Consider the following 24,846-nt stretch of genomic DNA (forward strand, 5'->3'; position numbering starts at 1 on the left):
TTCTGAAGAGTTCAATATTGAGCTGTATATGGATTGATAATGGTGAAGTTTTAAATTCTTGTTTGTTTATTACGATGTCATCATTAACAGCCGATGGACGTCAACTGCTGGACAAAGGCCTCTTGTATGGACTTCCAAACAAAACGGTCGCGACCCCAACGACCATCGGTTCTTCGAAAGATGTGGCCTGCCCTTTTCCACTTTAGCTTCGCGAGTCGCTCAGCTGTATCAGTGACTTTGTTACGACTTACTTAGGTACTTCAAAAACTACTACACCGATTTTAAAAATTCTTTCACCATTAGAAAGCTGTATCTTCACATACAACATGGGCTATATTTTATCTCAGTATTGCCACAGGAACGGGCATTACGAGGGTGAAACCGTGAGCCGTCGTTATAATTTATACCTATACGTCGTCATCAACCCATATTCGGCTCACTGCTGAGCTCGAGTCTCCTCTCAGAATTAGAGGGGTTAGGCCAATAGTCCACCACGCTGGCCTAATGCGGATTGGCATACTTCACACACGCAGAGAATTAAGATAATTCTCTGGTATGCAGGTTTCCTCACGATGTTTTTACTTCACCGATTGAGACACGTGATATTTAATTTCTTAAAATGCACACAACTGAAAAGTTGGTGGTGCATGCCCGCAACCGGATTCGAACCCACACCCTCCGGAATCAGAGGCAGAGGTTATATCCACTGGGCTATCACGGCTTAACTGTATACCTATACACAGGTCATAAATTCTTGTCGCCAATTTAAATTCGTATTTGCCAAATTCAGAATTAGCCTGTCGGCGATAGTAATAAATTATTGTCGGATTTGTATGTACGGGAGAAGTAACGATGAAAAGGAAAAATCTTTGCACAAGTTGGAAAGCTTTCTCGTGTAATTTTGATATATTCAATGTCGTTAAACAAAAGAGCCTCCGGAGACCGACGGTCCATTTCAGTTTGCGTAACTTGAGATTGAAACTTAACGCTTAAACTGAGCACTTAGGGTCATAGATACTAAGTAAGTCGTGATAGCCCAGAGAATATGAACTCTGGATTCTATTCCGAGGGCGTAGTTTTGAATCCGTTCCGAAGCATGCATTTTCCAGGTTTGTGCGTTTTAAGAAATTAAATATCACGTGTCTCAAACGGAAAAGCATCGTGAGGAAACCTTTAGCAAACCATACCTAAGAAGTTTCTTAATTCTCTACGTGTGTGATGATGAATATATAGTGATCTAAATAGATGAACATGCGAAACATAATATACGAAGTAAAAGTCTTAATAGCTCCACGGTTAATTATCATCATCATAATCATCATCACCATCATCATCATCATCATCATCATCCATCATCATCATCAGCATCATTATCATCATCATCATCATCATCATCAGCATCAGCATCATCATCATCATCAACTTTGAGCTGAGCTTTTGTTAATTTTGGTTCTTTTGCGGATCTCCTCGTTCGATCACGCAGAGGTAATCCATCGCACGCTGAGAGGCTCTGAGCCTTCGTATATAGTTAGCGACCAAGTCTCGAATTCATAAATCGACACTGGTAACACGCACTGTTTGAAGACTTGTCTTCAGACAAAGACGATTTTTGTACGATATATAACTTTATTGAGCACATTGGCTCGGACACCTTAAAGTTTATATCTTGGACGTTATACCGATGAAGGGTTACCACGCCTATGCCTAATAGAATGAACGAAGGTATCATCAAAGAAACTGAAATAATTGAAATGCCAGTTCTATCTTATAACGGTTTTATTAACAATATAAATAGGTAAATTACAAATTTACTTTTCTACAATTGAGCTGCGCTACTCTACTGCGAGCAGTCCAATGTGCTTAACTTAATAATTTACTATACACACTAAATACATAACACCGTTTTAATTTTCATACGTTGAGTCCAATGATGTTAGAAGAGAAAAAAGGTAGATAGATTACATAAACCATATTCGAGTTTACAACTGGCACGTAAAAATAATTTCAGCTGCGTTGTCAACGGCGCGATGACAGTGCGGCGACTGAGCTCAGGTTTGCTAATTAGCATAGTTTTAACGTGCCACTTGCGCCGCGAATAACTTACCTACCTCTTTTTTCTTTTTACATAATTGGTTGACTCCTATACATTGACGGTTACGAATCAATGGCTCGATTGTAGGATTATTTACCTGAATGCTTTGCCTTTAAGTATGGACGTTATTTTGTTTAATTATCCTGGACGTGGACTCTACAAGGACATAATAAATTATAAAGGAATAATGACAATAACAAGTAGAAGAACAATGGCTATTTTATTGGCAGATTAAAGTCAATGAATGGTAGACACACAGTAACTAAATCAAATTAACATTCATTTAGGTATTTCAAGTAGCCACTTTTGAAACGTCAAGGCTTACCTGTTGTAAAGACTCTACCACTAGTTCAAACGCAGATTCTGCTGAAAAGAGCTGGCAAGAAACTCAACGGTTGCTCTTTCAAATCATACAGAACTTATTATAATTTACAATAATAGATATCATCATTACAATTTAAAAAAAAAATATTAAATTAATAAAATTATAATTTTCTGCGGTCTTTTCCTCAGTCAGCGCAGACCACGAGGTTCCACGTCCATACTTAAGAGTTAACAATCTTATTTTTAAAAATAAAATAAACACTTATATTCATCATTTACATTTTTCGGTGTATGGCCGATTAGCATCAAGCCAAGCCAGGATCATTATTCATAAGTTTGTTTTGAACGTAGTATGTAAAATAGTTTTATTTATTTCATCGTCGACGTTAGAGCATGTTGTTTCTTAAAAATATCAATAGTAATTAATGATGTATCACCACTTTATAATGCATTGCAAATGAACTCTTTTTAGAATCCTTAGAATAATGTGCTATAGGAATAAGCAAGACAATTGAAACTGTTACTTAAAATCTCTAATTCCATTATGTTAGGTATAACCTCAGAATACAGGGTATAACTTTTACAACTGTTTTAAGTTTTGCGTTTCTGGATGCTTAAAAAAAGAATCGAGCCTTGTTTACATATTGAATCTCCAATACGTTTTCATTAATTTATTACAAAACTTGGGCAATTTTACTTTGTGCACTTATCCAAGTGCATAGAATACCTACTTAAAATTTAAATAGGTGTCAACATTGATAGAGTTTATAAGCTTTTCGTTTATTTCGCATATTTTATTTTTTGTACACAAATACCAGTTTATAATTTCAAATTTATAATTCATAATAATATTTTTCTTCTCAATCCCATCCCTTTAAAAGGCTTTTGTTAAAAAAAACATATCGTATAATATCTATACACACACATTCAATCATAAATCATTTTGTATATAATTAATTTAACAATTGTTTGACCACTGAAAATTAATAATATATCATTACTTTCAATTAGGTATTTATTAATTTATAAGCTTGTCAGTCCTCATTCGCACGTGAGTTTAAAAAGCTTACGTTGAAAGTTGAAACCCAGCGTTGGTGCTTTTGTTTACGTTCTTAATTTAATTCATGGTCTATTTCTAACGCCCAAAATTGAAAATGCAACACTGTTCGATAAAAAGACATCGTGTTTTTAAAACGCTGTCGTGTGAACATTACCATGGGAATGCATTTGTTGTATTTAAATGTTTTTTAACATCTGATAAAAAAACTCTCGTGCGATTGAGGGCTTAAGCTAAAAAATGTGTTTGGTTGAACGCGTTAAGCTCCCTGTTAACGATCAAACTTTTTGTCAAATCAAATGCGTTTGTCAAACAATTTGACAGTTTGCAGATTTTCTTAGTGTATTTTGCTTAATGAAAAAGTCAAGTTTGACAAGCGAGTTTGGTCTCATGCTTTATCTTAGTCCACCATCTTTCGAATAATCGATTTTGAGAAAAAATTGCATGATTACTGGCTAAGTTTATATGTTTTTTCTGTCACACTGATCTCGAAAACTATAACACCGATTAACATGTGACTGGTAAATTAAGCATAGACACTCATAGCTTGGAACAAGGACAAAGGTGTTGGAAAGAAAAATTTAAAGATAGATATAAGATGCAGGCCTTTATATGACCATTACATGCTTGCTTGTTATTATTCTTTTTGGTGTACAATAAAGTATATTTCATTCATTCATTCATACTTGATCTATATTATTTTGGGGCATGCCTTTCATGATGACATAATTTTTAAGATAATCGCACGAGGACAAAAACAAATATAAAACATTTTGTGCGTTTTTTATCATGTTTTTGTCCTATTAGTCAGTTTTTTTTGTGTGAGTATTACTTTAGTTTAGTGAAATCGGAGTCAGGTATTTGGATACGGATTTCTTAATAATGAAAATTGGTGATCTCCTTTATACTCGGTCACAAAATTGAGCAATCGTCCTTAAATTATTATGTTTATTTCATACCTACTTACATCTTATGGGAATATTTTACTTTTATATTAATAAGTATAAATTCATTTTGTTATATAACATAGTACGGATTATGTAAAATCGGGATGGACGCCTACTATGTGTTCGAGGGACTGAATCACTACGACATTCTCATCAGAGCTACTATTCCGTAATTCGTTAATGCGAGTTTCGTATTCACCTCTATCTTTCTCTAACACTATACTATAGACAGAGAAAGATAGAAGTGAATTCCAATCTCGCGCTTGCGAGTTATACAAAACATCGCTATTTGAGTCTATTAGATTCAAAAACCACATTGTCCACTTTGACAACTTTTGAGAAATTCATATTTTTATCACTAATCGTAATTGGATTAGCTATAGTACTAAAAGTGCTGATGTATCTTTTAAATGAATATAGAATATTATTTTTTTAAGCTTTTTGAGGAATATCTTTACGAAACCAAGAAAAACAGAATGGACTTTGCGGACTTTGAAACACTCACCTGGACTTAGTGGTTTTTGTTGCAAAAACAACATGGAATTTGTTAGGTTTGATACATACATATCATAGCCTAGTTAGACTGACCTAAAAAGTTCATTACTAAATTTTTGTAATGAATTTTTTATACCTCGACAGTGTGAGTTTCGAATTCGTCTCTATCTTTCTCTATCACATCTCATCATGGTATAAAGGAAGAGATAGAGATCTTATCTACAGTATTATGGTAGAAAGGGTGTAGCAAGTAAAGTTAAGTAGCATAAATAGTGACGTCAGTTTTGACGTTTCTTTGCAATGTCACTTATATGAAAACCGGCAAAGACTGACGTCACAATTCTTATGTTTTTAAATTTTAATTATGATGTCACAGTAATTAAAGTCCCAAGCACGGTATGAGTGAATAGTAAGTGATTATGTTGAATTTTCTTATAATTAATGAAAATAACATCTTTCTATCTATTTTTTTTATGCATAAAAATGACCCCTTTTCTATAAATTTCTGAACGTCTAAAAGTCTCTTATAAGTAATAAAATCGATATATTTATTATACATGTTCTATTCTACGACTTGATAGGTACTTGGAAAAATTTCAAGAAAATTCTTACTCCTAGAAGATATAATGTAAGACAAGATTTGTAATAAGAGCTAAGTACTTAAATTATTAAGATTTTAGGTAAAAGTAAAATAATATGAAATTGATGATGAACCGATATACATTATAGATACATCTTTATATTTATAGTCGATTTCATTTGATCAAAGTTCACACATAGAAAATATTACTTCAATCACACAAACAGCTTCTTATGTGGTCAATTAAGAATTGTTATATAAAATATGTGTATAACACAACACATTTTAAGTCAACAATATACGCTTAAGTTAGCGTTTGAATAAGACTTGTTAAACTATAATTTTTTTTTTTTTATAGTCATCACTATCATTGGCATGATCATTGGACCAGGAATCACTTTTTAAAAGGAACAAACCTGTAAATGAATTGATGAATAATTTCTAATATTTTATAATTGATTACTTAGTATTTAATTTGTTTAAAATATAAAATACAGAGACTGAAATATTCAAATAAATCACCGAGTTTGATCGTCGATTGTAATGATACTTTTTTTTTGCATTGTGTCTTTATAGTTTTAGATAATTTAAAAGAAAAGAGTTGCTTTTCCCTGAAAACCGGTATAAAAATCTCTACATAATCTAAACAACAACAACAAACGTGAGCAAGAAGTTTTGACAGATGGCTTACGTATAGTATACCTAATACAAATTTACCGCTAAATTACTATTCAACTTGATGAAATACTAGTACAGAAGTTAGTTAAGAAGGTAGGAGAGATGAACTACGTAATATTAATCTTAGAATGTAAAATATGACGTATTGCGGGTGTCACGTTAAGCCCCTTTCACACTATACAATTAAATTAACAATTTGCCTGCCTGCATGTTATTATGACATTTTTAATAGCAACTTCATAAAATACAGCACAATTCATAGTTACTTTTCAAATTTTATCTCGTGTGGAAGAGGTAGCGCCGATTTTAACATTGACATAACATTGTGATGCTTAAATAATAATTATTATTATTTATAAAAAGTACTTAAGTTCAATCGCTATACAAAGAGTAACGCCGCCCAGCCTAATGGGCCAGGTACTTTTAGAGGCGGACTTTTTGACGAAGCGAAAGCTGATTTCTGTTGAGTCTCCTCTCAGAATGAGAGGGGTTAAATCAATAGTCCAACACGCTGGCCCAATGCGGATTGGAAGACTACACACACGCAGAGAATTAAGAAAATTCTCTGGTGTGCAGGTTTCCTCACGATGTCCTTCACCGTTTGAGACACGTGATATTTAATTTCTTAAAAAGCACACAACTGAAAAGTTGGAGGTGCATGCCCCGGACCGGATTCGAACCCACATCCTCCGGAATCGGAGGCAGAGGTCATATCCTCCATCCATAACTGGGCTATCACGGCTGTTGACATTTATTATATAGCCAAATAATTAATATGTTATTAATTAAGTTACTTCAAGAAGTACCTAATTTTTTATTACGAAAGTTACATACTTTTAATAGTATTCGTAGCATTATACCGAAATTCTCAATCGCTTGGTTTGATTGGCTTGATACATTTCCGGTAGGGTTGTATCAATATAATAAATTTTTGAAATTATCTCTAAAAAATTTCAACATAATATTTCAAAACACCCGCAGTTTATGTATTTGGACATCAACCAGTTACGTCAACAAATGGCCGAGCAAAGCAGCAAGCGCTCTTTTTACGTGACACCAAAAATACGTGTCGTGGAATAGAACACGTGTCGGCAGGACGGGTGTGCGTTAGTACGATGCGGCGACCGCGCGACCGTTCAAAATTTATGACTGTAATTTGTTTGCTACGTATCCCAACCTTGTGCGAAATATTTTTTTAGCCTTTAGCATATTCATAGCCTAGATAGCACGTAAATATTCGTACGACAAGGCGTATTTATTAATACGGATTAGGCTGTTAATCCTCTCTAGATTATAGGTATATTAAGGATCTGTCTTCTTAAAAAAAATAAATTGGTCCTTTATAAATTTAAATATCATGTAGATTCAATTGATCTAAATAAGTTTATTTTATTTTAAAACAAACAACAAACAACCTATTATGACATAACATATACTCTGTAAAAAATTGTGAATGTTGTGAAAATCTTTTAAATAGTTAAGCATTGACATAACTTAAAATTGTAATAATATAAGCATGATTTTAATGTATTAACGATAGATTTTCCTTAATAAATAAATAAAAAGTTATTAGACACATGACTATGGTTAACGAGCGAAAATTATCCTAAATCAAAGCGCAGAATTTTTTCTCTGATAAACGCCTGGACACTAAATTTAATAAAACTGTGAATAGGCACATATTGTTATATTATAAAACAATATAATACTTACATATTTATAATTACAAACAAATTACAGTACCAATTTATTTACGGACCGAACGTTGAGTCGCATGTAGTCACTTTCATAATGTTGTGTTTGCACTTTGCAATTGATATAATATAATTTTATTCTTATGATATTAGCGCGTTACATTACCCATGATACCTAGCATGCACTTGTCTAGGGTCTTCCTAAAACAATACTCATACTGGAACAAAAATTATTATACTTATTTCTGACACAAATAGAAGATCCTATACAGTGGATGCGCCCTGGTCAACTTATTATAGTAATCGTATTGTAAGTAAATTGTTGATATAAAATACGCTTACAAAAATGATTATGGGTGATCGTTTGATCAGTGATGCGGTCCTTTCGCCAAGAGTTACACCCCATTATGATGGAGGCGGACACCGGACTAGGGTCGAGGTGGCGATTTGATTGAAGGCCTTATCAATGGGCACTCTGTCATCATAAAGCGTGGGCGCTTGTAGAATAATGCCGGCCGTCCCGACCAGGACGGCTAGCGTGAATATCCATAGAAATAAACGATCCAGCACCATTGCGACATATTTCCAATCTTCTTTTACCTGAAAAGATCGTATATTTTTAAATCCCAATCCATTTTGTGAAATTGATAATGCACACGTGCAAAGTATTGCGGTACAATCGATCTTGAAGGTGTCAATCATTGCGTTCACAGTTACATTTAGAGCGATGCCCCATTAGTGCATTGTTATGTTGCGACGTAGCAGCGTCGACGTTGAGCCGTTTTTCATATATTTAAAATGACATGCCACATTAAAGCGTTGTATCATCGCAGACGACGGTTCAATGAACAACATACAGTGGCCAGTGTTTTGTATGCATTGTTGAGACTGACTGTCCTATTGCACTGCGAAGTCGTGCGTCAATGCAACGCAGGTGTAGCTTACAATGCGTGCTACGCACTAAAGAGGCATCGCCTTATGTTGGCGTTTTGCGTGAATTTCAAATAGGTACATATGAATTTTATTACTGTAAATGCATCAAAGGCAAGTTTTAGTAGATCTACTGTTACATTTGGGCCCATATTCAATAGCGAGAAGTGACAGAGACTATTGTCGTATCCACTAACATAATATTTCCAAGTAAATGTAGAGGAGCGGGACATATTTATAAATGTTTCTGAAGTTCATAAAAATAATATACCTTAGTAGAGTCTTCGAGCATTCTCGTGTGCTCGGCAATGAAGCGTACACAGAAACACGTCCTGTGCACCTCGGGCGGGCAGGACGAGTGGCTGAAGCCCTGCGGGGGCTCCGGCACGGGACTCAAGGCCTCCTCCTCGGGCACCGGCAGAGCGCCGCCCTCGCTCGACCCGTGCACCACGCAGCTGCCTCCGAAGCGATTACTGTCACCTAACCTATGATTTTCATAACAGCGTTAGTTTTTAGCGTTGTCTGTTCTGTATTCATATCAATAATTATTAGCCGTGATAGCCCAGTGGATATGACCTCTGCCTTCGATTCCGATGGCGTAGCTTCGAATCCGGTCCGGGGCATGCACCTCCAACTTTTAATTTTTTGCATTTTAAGAAATATCTAAATATCACGTGTCTCAAACGTTGTATGTAAAACATCGGGTCTACTATATTGGATGATTTCATAAATTTCAACAAACATTTATCAACGAGAGCTTTTATCATTCATCTTTTTAAGCTCAAGTATGGCGGTATAAATTTAAATACAGATTATAAAATCAAACGCTAATCATATCTTAATCTTGATCTTCCTCTTGATCTTAACTTTTACCAACATAATCAAAAAGCGCCCATGAAATCTTTTTAAAGATATTGAAGTGCTGATCACCTAGAAGGCTTTGTTGTAACCCCTGTGTGTAAATTACAATTGACCTCAGATAAAGATGACAAAATAAATATAATTAAGTGTAATCAAAATAGATAAAATTTCTCTCCTCGAAGAGAGAGAAAAGATCTCCGTTTTTCTTTACAGATTAAGATTGGAATTTTACTGTATTTTTTTTCGGAAGAAAATTAATAGATTTAAAAATTTATTAGGTATGTTACACAGAGAATCAAAGCTGAAACCAGTTATCGGCACAAGTAGGTATGCCTCTCTGACTGAGAGTTACATATTTGTTCTTTTTGCTATTGAGTCTCTTGGGCCATGGAGTGGCAGCGCCATTAAAATTCTTCGAATCATTTCACCGGCTAGGTCCCTCGACTGGTGACTGTTTGGGCTGGCTCATTTTTTGCGCAAAGGATCAGCCTGGCTGTCCAGCGCGGAAATGCAGCCAGTATTCTTGCCACCATTCCACGTGGGCTTGATTAGTATACCTACTTATTAGGATATGTTAGCTTAAGTTCTTTATTGTATTATTTCTTAATAAAAAAAGTTAATTAAGTATTTATTACGGAAACTTGGGAAATTATTTCCAAATATAAGTTTTAGTTTGTTGTTGAACAAGTCTATAAGTAAATTACTCAAGGATCTATACTGTGTTCGTTTCGTTAGCAATATAAAAATGTAATAAACAACTATTTGTATGGTATGAAAAAAATGCACTCTCTTCAATATTCCTAATTAACTCCGCTTTCCTACTAAAGCTATGGTATTAGGGGACTCCATCTTGTTTTTGTTTTGCTAGTTGATTAGACGTGTAAGAACAGGGAGAAAACATAATGAAGGCTTGTAGTCACCCGATAAAGTGATTAATCAACTTTCTCGGACAATGCCCTAAAGACAACTTCGTCAATATAGCAGATAAAATATAGAAGATGGGAATTTACTGATTAAGAGAAATAAAGAATGATTTTCTACCAACAATAAGCAATGTATAGATAATGTTTCGATTCTTGCTATTAATTGTTACGATCTAATCACACGTCCATCAGGCTAATTCACGTATCTATGATGTATACTAGTTGACATTTACGAAATTTAGATTCTATGTAACAAATGTCATCCGGTGCTTACTGGTGGATATCATGCAGTATGTAGATGACATTTTGTCAATTGATTTGATTTTAATAGGTTGATAATAAATACTAAAATAGTGACTAGGCCAGCAGTACATATTTGATTACCTGAATGAATATACAGAATGCTTAGTACCTATCCCAGTTTGTTTATTTATTGTCTAGATACAAAACGAATTTCATGCATTTTCGCTGACAAGATAAACTTGTTCAGAGCTAAGCTTCATTGATATAGGGGGAAAACGTTATCCGAATAAAATGTTCGAACAAAATTGTTCTAGTGGATATGGATAGGCCTCTACAATGTCTCTATATGAAAATAATGAGCACTGAGTAACTGGTACGTAACAAATAAGTTTATTTCTGCCAACAACCGGCACCATCGTGTGATGAAGGCTTCTACTTGGTAGTTCGTATTAAGCCGGTGCTACAGGATCTTGAAGCGTAATCCGTCATGCTAACACCACATTAGGTAATGGACTCTTACGTCCTCTCCTAGGCGGCCGCCAGTCAATACAGTAGAGCGCATCGCTTCGCAACTTACACATGTACTTTGATCAGCGTACCCCGAATGCAAGGTGGTGAGCGCTAAGACCAAATAACAAATGGACATGTATCGCACGGGAATTCGCGCGCGATCCGGCGGGCGGCGGCCAGTCGCCGGGCGCGTATCAGTAATGTACACAATGTGTAGTATGAACCCCGACTGCACGTAGGTGGTGTGCGTGAGGTCCTCCTTGCACAGCAGTTGTCGTCGGCGGACGCGAGCCGGTACGGTGGAGCGCACACCACGTAATGCACACATGTAATATAACCAGCGTACCCCGACTGCACGTAGGTGGTGTGCGTGAGGTCCTCCTTGCTGGGCGAGCGCGTGAGCGGGCGCGTGGGCGCGGCGGGCGGCGGCCAGGCGCCGGGCGCGCAGCAGTCGTCGTCGGCGGACGCCAGCCGGTACGGGTAGAGCGGTCGCGCCGCACCGCCGCAGCGCACCACCACGCCGCACGTCGTAAACCGCGACCTGGGATTTCATTATCATGTTATACAAACCAATGTAGTTGACCTGTGCGCAATAACACATTGGATGTTAGCGAAGTTCGGACCAGAAATGAGGAGTCGGAGAGGAGTTCGGAAGATTGAATCAGAAATGAGGAGATCCGCAGAAGAACCAAAGTCACCGACATAGCTCAACGAGTTGCGAAGCTGAAGTGGCAATGGGCGAGGCACATAGTTCGAAGAGCCGATGGACGTTGGGGTCTCAAAGTGCTGGAATGGCGACCCCCCACCAGGTGGACTGACGACATCAAGCGAGTCGCAGGGATTCGCTGGATGCAGGTGGCTCTGTATCGTGATGTTTGAAAGTCCCTACAGAAGGCCTATGTCCTGCAGTGGACGTACGAATTTATTTACAGGCTTGCGTATGAGGGCAATAATGTGTGGTGGAACACAATGATGAAATCTTGGATGGACCGCGCTTGCCTGGAAAGTACCTACCTATTCGCTCTTGCCTTTAAGGTGTTTAGATTGTAAGTGTCGAGAAACAGACGCCAGAAGGATGTTCCACACCTTAGCAGTTCGAGTATGAAACGTTGAAGCGAAATCAATTTAATCATCAGTCAATTATTTAACGTAGCTAATATAGAGTAGGTATACCACTACATTATCTACTTACAGCTCGTGCGGATTGACTTGACACCTGGCTCGAATGACGTTTGTACTGTGTTTGTATGGATATGTTTGGTAGCCAAGTGTCAAGTTAATGCTCACGGGTTATACTGTGCATTATCTGCCACTTATAACTAGAATTATGAGAGCATGCACAACTTTCCGCTGTCATATTTTATTTTTACTACCTCCATCGATTTTTCATCGACACATCATCTATTCTCAGTTTTTCTAGATTCTAGCTAGACTATCGATACGTGGATTTGCGTTCAAGCTCGCTCCGGTGAGTAAACACCTGTAAAAATAGGTCATTGAGTGTATCTACAAACTACTAACGTTATGTTACTGAGACAAACAACGTTACAAAACATTTTTGCATCGTTGTAATATACTTACTGTTGTTTTTCGTATGAAATATATTTTAATATTTATTAGTTCCTACTTCATCTAGAAGACCTATCTATATAAAAAACCAAGTGAATGTAGATAAGAATTAGGTATTTGAAATTATTCTGAAAAAAACAGGAATATTATTATAGTATTGTCAGTGATTTCAAAAATTTTCAAAAAGTTAACAAACTTTTTCAAAAGTTTTGTCTGCCTATGCTTGTTTGTTTGAACCGCTATTAATTCACTGGAATATAGAGGAGCAACATATTATATAGGTATAACATTTTATCACGAGATCTGAATGTGTGAAACTGAATTTAATGCGGACGAAGTTGCGGTTGTTCTCTAGTTCATAAACATTGTAATGTAAGATTAATCTTGCTTTAAATACAATAATGCTAGATGTTAACAATAAATCTGCCCAATCATCCATTGAGGGGAACAAAGATTCAATTTGGAGAGGCCTTACAAGGAGGCATATAAGTGTAGTCGAGTCTGGATCTTCAATTGTCTTTTTACGACCGGTAATGCTACCTAAACAAATATCAAATATATATATATATATATATATATATATATATATATATATATATATATGTTATAGTTTCAACATAATCTTTCGTCAAATGTGTGAGCCAAGTAAACGACAGTGATTATTGAGTCTGTCGTCCATTATATGTCGTTGCGAATGATAGTTGATAAATTGACCACGTGACGTGATAACGATTGTCATCCCCGTTAGGTTTGGAAGCGTTAGCGTTTATAGAAAGAGAATTGATGTGTAACTTGGCTAGAGACCCCGCTGCGGCCACCGATCGTTACGTAAACTGCTCGCACAACGCTTCGAATGCGGCGCGCCATCTTTAACGTTCGCCGAGAACATGCATAAGCAATCAGCTGTTGTAGTTTCCTTGAGAAATTGGTTAGAAAACAATTTATTTGTTTGGTTTGAAAATGAATTTACAAAGCTGTACTGATTGCAAAACATAATTATAACCTAGGAGTGGTAGCTCAGAAAAGTGAGGCGAAAGAAACACCTTCTTAGAGATTTTATGCGTAGAATAGTCAGGTCTTGTAGCTCCATTCTGTAGCGATGTTTTTGTATTCTTAATTCGACACTGTGAGCTTCATTTTCGTCAGTATCTCTTTCTATCTTTAGTATGGGGTTAGACAGTGACAGAGATGAATACCTTTTGGTCCAAGAGCGTGTCATGACTAGATCTTCGCCATTTAATAAAATCTAAAAGTATTTAAGAAGTAGATTAATCTTAATAAAAGACATTTTCGTTTTATGTAGGCTTGTAGGTAACAAACAAAATAAAATACTCTTTCCTAGAGCTAAAAATGTTACTTCATCCGTGCTCTAGTACGCTACAATGATGGACTTTTTGATCAAGAGAAGTGCATTGACAGAATTAGTACAGCATTGACAGAATTAGTACAGCTACACGACAAAGTTTAACATTGCGTGTTCACTATAATAATATTTCATTAATTGATGGATTTGATATCATGACAATAATGAATCGTTAATTAAATTCACAATGTAATGAATAAAAATTATTGTAAAATCGTAAATAGAAGCGAGGGGAAAGTATTGATCGCGACGCAAATATTTAAACTTAACACCACTTAATATTGAGTTACCAACATTACGGCATGTAGGCAGGCTCACAGCGACTTCATATAAGTGCCCACTTAATCATGTAGAGTTCCAACCTCATTATAAGTTTGTTATGTCACCTAGTTTTACTTTAATTTTTGTTTTTGTACGAATTGTAGAGGTATCAAAATGACAAAACCCGTATTGCGTCAGTTTTACGTTAAAGTGCCGGCGGTCTTTACAACAATGCCAGTCACCTCACTTAACTTGCCTCTCGAGGGTCTTTGTATTTAGTTTCCATTTAAAACATACAATTTATAAAGTGTAACCCATAGGTGTATCATGTTTATATGTTCATGGATTTTTAACGTCTTGAACCTGTCGAGTAAGTACAAACAAGTGGTCTAAATTGAAGGTTTTGTAACTATACGATTTACCTACTGATTTTTCAATATCAAATGTCGGATATTGTTGTAGGTAGGTAGATATCACATATATTATTTATTAAAACATTACCTATTGGAAAAGAGCATCGGCTGACCTGACAATGCTCAAAACGAATATTATTTTGACATAGGTATTGTCTCAAAACTTGGTGTCTTTGAATTATTAAATTAGTAAATTTTGTTAAAATTATCTAGTGCATTTTTTATATATTTCGAAACTGTTTTGTATTTTTGGAAAACTTTGTTGCCTTAAGATTACTTTAGGTTAGTTTATTTAGGTATCTACTGTGACGCTATTGAATATATATAAAAAGAAAATTAAGATATCTCAGAACTATTAGTAATGCATCTTCTCCTTAATCTTCTTAAGAATCTGCAGCAGCTTATGTATAAAGCGGCTAAAGATTCTGTTTGTTACTAATAGGTTAAACCTTATTGGCTGCTTGCGTAACTCTAGCCAAACATGTGAAGTTCTCAAGTTAAATAAGTCAAAGCGAAGCTTCACTGATTCGGTAGTCTATCATAACTAATCTTGATTTACAATACCTTGTCGTGTCAAATTTATACTGCGGCCGCTTCATGAAGAGTAGTCTAGGCAGGATGTGAATGAAGACGCGCTTCACCCACGGCGCCATCCGGTGCGTTTGTGGAGACCGGAAATGTACGTTGAGCACCACTACAGTTACGCATATACTGCAACAAAACATATAGTATCAAGAAACTTAGAGCTAAGACCAATTACCTTCTATTGGACTTGTATCGCATTCAAATACTTCAACAAAATTGTCTGTTTTTTTAGGGGGACGAAGTTAACACCAACAAATATATCCGGTATTCTTACACTGCACACAACCAATGGCGTGCACGTCATAGATGCGAAAAAGCACTGCCTACTGCAAGGACTCAAAAAAAAGCATGTTTATTTAATTTTTCTTTTAATTTTAGTTTACTTTATTTAAATATTTATTTTCTTGTTGTTTTCTGTGTATTATATGTGTGTGAGTCCAATAAACTATTTTTTGGACCATAGAATACCTAGTTCGACAAGGAATTTTCCAATTTTTACTTATAGTGCATACATATCCTAGTTACAAATCTTATGCACGCCACTGCGTGGGACCACATTATATCATTGTCACCGAGGTACGAAGGTTTCGACGACCTCTCTGGCGCAATCGTCGCTTTCGATTGAAGGGCCATGGGTTCGATGCTTAGATCGGAGATTGCAGTAATGTGCTAAGTTGTCGTTAAATAAACTGCAAACAATATGTTAGGCTTGCAAATTTTAATTTAGCCTTTAAGATTTGGCATACAACAACGGGATCTAAAAATAAATGCCTGTATAAAGATTTAACATCAGACCCAGATGTTATACTTTAAGCGAAATACGCCCCTTTTATATTACATAATACATAAAAACAAATAAATGGTAGGAACTAGAGTAGAGATGAACTTGTAAGTGGAAACTGTAACGCAGTCACGTTCAGTCGTAACAACATATTGGTAGCACTTGCAGGGAGGATAAATAAGTAGGTAAACTGCTTACTGGAGGGCCGCGCTCCCGTACCTACATAATTTGATCGTTTACGTAGCGCAGAATTAAGCCCATATATCTTGATTAACTGCTATCATTTAAGAGAGAGGCTCACACCGAACCGGGTAATAGCTGATATGGATAAATTATTGCGATTAGGCTCAGCAAAGGTTTAATTAACAAAGTGCGAATATTGCGTATGGTACGATAAGTTACAAGCCTTTCAAATAATATAATCCTGCAGCCAATACAATTTATTTGTAAAGGTGACTGTTCAAATAAACATAATAGGGATTGCATTTTGCTACTGAATGTTTTTTTTAAAAGACAAATCCCCTTTTCTCTCAACTTTGTTCTACAAAACAGTTTGTATAATTGCTAAAGTCAGCAACCTCGTCTGAGAAAGTAACGAGTTAGATTTGTTTGTTTCGTAAATCACACTAAACTTATTGATCTATGTCTAATCAATTATTGGTTTACATTTAAATGCAGGTTATTCATACTTTACCTTTTGTGTATATATACAGTACGTTCCATAAATTATGTGACAGTTTGTATATAGTCACTTTTAAATAAAATTTTTGATTTTCCGGCTACAGAGCTTGATAGCCTCCGGTCCGGGCTCGAGAGCACCTTCTCACAATACGCGCAGTCTCAAGGATCACTTTTATAACCGACCCTTGCTCCAACAGGCAAGCGAAAGTTTCTTACAATGTTAGTCGAAGCTTTTCGTTAGAAAACCGTTGGCAAAAATAATGGCTCGCGTAGGCTAGATTGAATTGCTCGGAGTTTTCACTGCTCTGGTGAGAGCTGAAGTCTGTCAGTCTGCGCTCTACGACAACCTGTAAGAAGCTGACTATATCGTATGAGGACTTTTCTCGTCACTGTGCGCTGGCGGACAGTGATGAGATATAGCAGTAAGAGCATAGATGAATACACTTCTATCTCTTGCTGACAGTATCTGCAGACTATAACGACTCGTCACTCCACAAATCGGTACGATGTAAGAGCTGAGTTGGTCAGTTCTTCGTAATTTGAATAAAGCAAATGAAGTAACTTGGAAAGTAAGAACCTATAATAAAATAACGTATAATATTTTTATATATATTTTCAAACGTTCGCTTCAATACTTGCGAAATCCTCAGCAGTGTTTTTCTAATAGTAGCCTAGATACTAGAAACCTGCTATATCCCAAAACCACCACGATCCACGGTACCCATGGTAGGAGCATGGGTTGACAAACTTACAGCTTTTAAAAATCGCGTAGTTCTGGCTACCACCTCAGATCAACTACCCTCTATAGGACTTGCTTCGCTAGAGGTTACACCTCTGTCAAAAATATATGATCATGATCAATACGAGTTCATACAACCTGCAACCATAGAATCGATGTTTCATTGTGTTAAAATTACACGTATGTGTATTACAATTTAAAATTTATAGTTGTGTAATTCTACTATACATAATTATGGTGTTTACATAACAGAATATTATATATGAAAGCTTCTTTTTGAAACGCTTTCCTCAACATTCAAAGCATCAAATAATATTGATTATAAAGCCACCTTTTGTAACCTAAGCACGTTTTCGTAATAAAGAATAATATGTTAATTAATCATACAAGAGGGGAAAACGCGGTTTGAAAGTGAATTACTCTTACTATTGTAAAGTGGAAAATTTGGGTTAATATGTGTGTAGAATTAGAGCAGTGGGTGAGTCGTCGGCTTTCAGCTTTTAAGCTTCCTTTAGTTAGCGATATTAAGCTTTATTGTGTTTAAAGATTTAAATATCTTCTATTTATTATAAAGAAATCGTCTTTTTTATTAATGAACAAAAATAATAGGGGTTTCTTTTATCACAGTCGAGATTGAGCTTTTGAACTTTCTTTAGTTAGAATATTGCTTCATTGTAAGTGCTTATATGTCAATAATTTGTAAATGTTATATTTATTAAAATATCTGTTTTTTAATAAAAAAAAATAAGGCTATTTTATTAATCTCGTTTTAATAAAATCACAGAGATAAAAGTCCCTTTTGTGATAACTAAAGAAAAGGTAAAAATCCTCGATTATAATTTTCTTTGAACACAAAGTTATGCAATCAAATATCTGAGTTAAATGCCGAATTCTAATTTATATGGAAATTCTGTGGCTTGTAGCCGACGAGGCTCAGGTGAGTGAGAAGCGAACAAGGTGAACTTCGGTTTGTGCTCTTCGGATCTTGTAAAGTTAAATTGGAACTTTATTAACTGTCTCAAAAGAGTTTCTATGTACTGTATAAGAGTTTCTATGTACTCGTAATATATTTAGGTTATTTATCGGTCGGTCTGTGTGATTGCAGGTGTGTAGGCAAGGACTCAATAAGTATTATGGCTCATGTTAACGTAAGAATAGCATTAAAGAGCGCTCTATAGTGGTGGATTTTCACTTAGTATGCTAGCTTCTGCATCATTTCTGTACCATGCACTAATTAAATCTTTATGAGCACGCTGTAGACTGTACCAATTCCAAACAAACTTCGTGTTCTAAGTCAATGTTATCAAGAAATTCTTATAAATGAAGTTTTTTTCATTAGGTGCCTATTTGATATTTTATTATACTATACTTTAGCTTTGTCTAATATTACGAGTAACTTTTTACATACATACTAATATTATAAAGCTGAAGTGTTTGTTTGTTTGTTTGTTTGAACGCGCTAATCTTAGGAGCTACTGGACCGATTTGAAAAATTCTTTCCGTATTTTTCAGCCCATTTATCGAGGAAGGTTATAGGCTATATTTTATCCCCGTATTTTTACGGGAACGGGAACCACGCGAGTAAAACCGTGCGACCGTGACCGTGACCAGACCGTGTTCCACCAAAGTAATTTACAATAACATTGATACTCTCATATCTTCCTTACCACATTGAAAAAGAGTCAATTTAGCCTACAATATATAAAGTTACTCTTGATTTTCGTTCTCCAAAATCTCATTAACTTTGTTATGACAGAACATGTCGCCAAGTCAACTTGACGCTCGGGTCAAGAACTCAAGAATCACAAGTCGTAAGAGCCAACAAAAATGTTAAATATACACATACGATATTATGTTGCGAAAAATTGCTAACAAACGTGTTATGAGTTCGTAATATTCTCATTGTCTTGGTCCTATTGTATTTGTCATATGACAGCTGAACGATATCACGGAATCATATGAGAAATAACAAGTGTCTAGATACTATATATATACGCCTTCTTTCTCGTCTTACATACCTAATAACTAGTATTTTGACGAACCGTACCATAAAAATTGTGTTTATTTAAGCACACTTATACAATGTTCCTGTAAGTTCACTGTATTTACGTTATCGACAACTTGGGTAGAAGATTTACGTTTTGCGTAGAACAATTATTTCATTTAGGTATAAATAAAATGTTCATACTGATTACCGTTTATTTTGTTAACTCATAGAACGATTTATTAACGAAATCAAAAATGAAAAGTAGTAAATATTTAGAAATTCAGGGAAAAGTTCCGTATCCAATAAGCAATGTCTAAAACATAAAAATTAATCTTGAATTCTTCCTAAGCGCAAAGCTCCAGAACGGCTGAACTGATTTCGCTAATTCTTTTTTTATCATATTTCTTGAAGTACAAGAATGGTTCTTATGGAGAAAAAAATAAAAAACGTCTAACGGGTTGGGGTAGGGTACGGGTAGGGTAGGGGCAGGGTAGGGGTACGGTAGGTGTAGTGTAGGATTAGGGTAGGGCTAGGGTAGCTTAGCTGTGACTTATGAACAGCACATAAGTCACAGCGAAGCTAGACTGGGTTCACTAGTATATTATAAAAAATATTGCTGTTCGTTTGTCTCGAGAGCGGTTGGGCTGATTTTGCTGATTTTGGTTATGAAATGTTTGTCGTAGTTCAGGGATGGCGAGGAAGAGGTTAGGGGAAGGTTATTGGTAGAGTAGGGTGGCGTAATGTAGGGGTAAGGTAGGAGTAGGGATAGAAAAGAAGTAAGTGAACATAGGTCAAAGCGAAGCTCGACCGGGATCGCTAATTATAAAATAAATATGACAAATCTTACCTTATTGATACCAATATCATAGCAAAAATGAGATATTTCCCCAGCAAAGGCACGACGAGCGAGGTGGGAGGGATGATCTCCACCACCAGTAGGAAGAACACGTGCAGACTGATCAAGATGGATATGGAGAGCGTCACCTGCACAAATACAATAGGGATGATGACAGTTTTTTAAATTGTATATAAATTAAGAGTATGCTAATAGTAAAGCAATTTTGTAAAAGTAACAGGGTATCTGCGATCATTACTTTCGGAGCTACAGGGATTTAAAGAGTCAAATTCGCGGCGCTGCCGCGGATCCCTGAAAAACGCCCCATACAAAATGGTACGAACTTATGACGTCGTAGGCAATTAATGATCGTTAGATTTGTATGGGCGTTTAAACAAAATTACTAATATCTTTGTTATTTGTGCGTTTATGTTTATAGTTCACGTATTAAAAAATGTCACAATTAATGTAAGGAAGCTAAAACTGTATGAATTTTCATCTAATTACGATAAAATATTTTTAATAGATTTTGACATTTTATAATCTTATTTATTTTGCAAATATCCAGTCAATCTTTGCTTTTTATGTATAAATTAATTAACATTGACCTTATTTACCCGAATGTATCATTAAAATCAACATATTCAAACCTAGTCATCCTCCCCATTAAAGGCGCAAGATGCGACATAAATGCTAAAATTTTGATATTTTTAAAATCGGGAAAAGTACGAACAGTAAAAACTGTGCCCATTTCTCACCGGCAATATGTAATGACGTCGTTATCGCGTTTTTGTTGCCAATGCTCTACTTGTGAGTGTCTATAGCTGGATACAAATTCTCGCGGGATTTGTGAAAACTGTATTTCACGTGCGTCCGCTAGTTGATTCATATTTTGTTCAGTGACATAAAATCATTAAATTAACAGTAACAACATTAAATTAACAAAGTCGGTGTAACAACATAATTAATTTACCATCATGTCATTTGTTGGACTTTAGTCCTTTAAATTCAAACATCACAGGCAACGTAATACTACAAATTCTTGTGAAATTTATATATATTTATAATAAAACTGTAAGAGGTCAAGTTTTTGAAGATATTTTGAAAATTTTAGTTAAATATATTCGATACTGAAGCCAAAAATATTTATTTTTATTTTCAGTTTGTCTGTCTGTCCGAGTTTTTTTGTTGACCAGGCATGACGCTGAAACTACTGAATGAATTCAAATGAAACTTGGCACGATTTGAGAACATAATACGAGGAAGGCAAAATCATACTTTTTGTAGTGAAATCTAAATCAGAAGGGGGTGAAACACGGGTTGAATATTTGTATGGAAAGTCCTTCATTTTTCAAGTTACATTTGTTATAATTAGTACATGTACATTGTACTACCAGAAAAATACTAAAAAGTTATTCTAGATTTTTCATAATTCTACCCCTAAAGGGTTAAAGTTTTTTAATATGAATCGCTCATGTTTTAAGTTCTATTTTTGTATTGATTAGTGGACTATTTGTTATACATAACAAATGCTAAAATATAAGTAGAACGGGGTGAAATAAGGGTTAAAAGTTTTCATCGTTTTCCACGCGAACGAAGTCGCGGCGTCCGCTAGCATTAAATATAGTTATAAATACTCAAGATGAAGTTTTTCATTACGATTTCCATTCTGAAAATTACGTAGCACACACAGATTTGTTGGTGCTCAGATTCTATTACCGTCTCCCCAATTACTGGGAGCTTTACAACATAATAATTCAACAAGTGGTTTTACAACGGTAAACAGTGTTCCATTTATGGCCACCAATCAAAATGAGCTAAGCGAGATTTGTTTTATGACGTCGCGTCGAGGATTATGTACCTACTTATTTTTAACCACCGACGTAAAGACGGGTCTTATACGCTAGACGTGTGTTAAAATTAAAAGCCTTAGGGATGGTCACGCAGGTCACGCAGACATCTGCTACAATCTACAATGATATGATACTAAGAACAAGGTAGGTACTAACTAAACAAGTTCAACCCATAGAGTCAGGCTCATTTGTAAACACTATGGTAGTTCATGTTAAGATTGATATAAAAGTTTATTTTCAAAATATTGTTTTACACTTTCATATAAACGGTGCTTCGGAGATGTATACATATATTACGTACAAATTAAATTTGCACAAAAAAAAAAAACACTGCGCTCTATGGTTCTCATCTATAAAGACTACTTAGAAAAGTAAACACAGTACTCAATTTATGTCCTTTTTAACCGACTTTAAAAAAAAAGGAGGAGATTTCTCTATTCGACCATATATTAATTTTTTTTTATTCTGTCATCCCAGTACCGATATCCTAATGTGCTTCTCTTAGGGCATACATAACCAAGCATGCATTTTCATCGAATCACAAGATTGCATTTCAAACCAGTGCACAATGTGATTGGATGCAAATGCAAATTGAACAGTTAATGCACCAATAACCTGCTGTTTAATATATCTACGATTCATTATATGCGGTTTAGTCACCATCATCAGTCTATTTTTATTATCCCACTGCATGTCCAGGCTCTCTCCTTTGTTTACGTGAAGATTTCTGTCAGTTCACTTTACTGTAAGTCGCAAGAACTTCGTTCCAATAAGAATGACCCAACATGTTTTTGAACACATATACTCGTAATACATATATTAAATTACTTAATAGGTACTAGCAGCCACCACCTAGTTCCCATTCCTTTGGGAGTACGAGGACAAAATAGTATAGCCTATGCTACTCCTTGATAATGTGTCTTTCTAATACTGAAAGAATTTTTCAAATCGGTCCAGTAGTTTTTGAGTTACATGAAAAAATAATATATTTTTTTTAATAGTGTAGTGTAGTGTAGAAACGAAATTTGTCTATTCCTAATTATAAGTTAGGCTGGTTGATGAGTTAGTCTATTCATACAGTTCGTGCGCTGTTGCATGGTGCGAGTGACAGTTGCCTTAATACGTACGTACTATTATAGTGAATAGCGAAATAACCTGTCATCCTCACCATCCTACAGCTGTAATTATATAAGTTGAGTAACAACTAGTTGATTACCTTTTCGCCGCTATCTGAGGGTAGGTAGAAGGTAAGGACGGTGAGGAACGAGATCCCCATGCAAGGGATGATGATGTTAACAGTGTAGAACAGCGTCTTGCGGCGCATCGTGATGTTGAACGTGATGTCCAGGTACGGCTCGTCGCAGCACGTGTAGAACTTCTCGTTTCTGTACAAAAGAACAGCATTTGTAGCAAAGGTTTAATTAAACATTCGTATAAGCACGTAGGTATTCATCATCATCCTCATTATCAATCCACATTCGGCTCACTGCTGTGCTCGAGTTTCCTCTCACAATGAGAGGGGTTAGGCCAATAGTCCACCATGAGCTATAAGTAAGGAAGCAAAGGCTGTAACTATCAAAGCGCACGTATGTCACGAACGACGTTTTATAACACACTAGCGGACGCCCGCGACTTCGTCCGCGTAAAAATTGATGTAAACTTCTCTACCTCTACCTTACCCTGCTCGTAAACCTACCCAGCCCTACCCTACCCTACCCTACCCCTACCTTACTCCTACCCTACCGCTAATGCTAACCCTTCCCTCCCCCCACCTTACCCTACCCTAACCCTACCCGTAACCTATCCATACCCGTACCCTACCCCTACCCTACCCTACCCCTATCCTACTCCTCCCCTACCCTATACGTTCCATATCCTTCCCCTACCTCTACCTTGCCCCTACCCTACACTTTCCCTACCTTATCCGTACCCTACCCTACCCTACCCTACACTTTCCCTAAATTACCCCTACCCTACCTCTATCCTACCCCTTCCCTACCTCTATCCTATCCCTACCCTCAGCAAAATTGGTCCAGCCTTTTGTGCGTGGTGCAATGACCAAAAGACTATAATTTCCCAAGCGACTTCTATGCTAATACTATAAAGAGGTAAAGTTTGTGTGGTTGTCGGGGGTAATCTCTGGATCTACTGGACCGATTTGGAAAATTCTTTTACCAATAGAAAGCTACATTATTTGCGAGTGTCATAGGCTATGTTTGGTCCTCATATTCATACGGGAACGGGAACCACGTAATTGAAACCGCGGGGCGTCATATAGCGGCATTTCTGCGACTTTCAGAAATTTTGTATTATCTCCGAAACTATATAACTAAATAACATACTGTAAAGGGCAAATCTTATCTCTATAATATCCTTGTGATTATTAAATAATTTATTTTGATAAGGATTTAAGTTTAGTTGTGTAAATAATGACGTAAACCTTAG

General features: G+C 36.0%; 1 protein-coding gene across 1 annotated transcript in view; it reads right to left on the reverse strand.

Annotated features, from left to right (window-relative positions):
* Positions 1-1,758: 1,758 nt before the first annotated feature.
* The window catches only part of LOC112050831 (acetylcholine receptor subunit alpha-like), a 56,674-nt gene continuing 33,586 nt past the window's right edge, over positions 1,759-24,846 (reverse strand). Inside the window, exons 5-10 of the mRNA XM_024089193.2 lie at positions 23,618-23,786; positions 20,561-20,697; positions 15,505-15,651; positions 11,681-11,875; positions 9,069-9,282; positions 1,759-8,467 (exon numbers count right to left, since the gene is read on the reverse strand). Coding sequence (XP_023944961.2) covers positions 8,273-8,467; positions 9,069-9,282; positions 11,681-11,875; positions 15,505-15,651; positions 20,561-20,697; positions 23,618-23,786 — 1,057 coding nt within the window. The 3' untranslated portion in view covers positions 1,759-8,272. The remainder of the gene's footprint in view (positions 8,468-9,068; positions 9,283-11,680; positions 11,876-15,504; positions 15,652-20,560; positions 20,698-23,617; positions 23,787-24,846) is intronic.

The sequence above is a fragment of the Bicyclus anynana genome, chromosome 12 (assembly GCF_947172395.1).
Source record: "Bicyclus anynana chromosome 12, ilBicAnyn1.1, whole genome shotgun sequence".
NCBI lineage: Eukaryota > Metazoa > Arthropoda > Insecta > Lepidoptera > Nymphalidae > Bicyclus > Bicyclus anynana.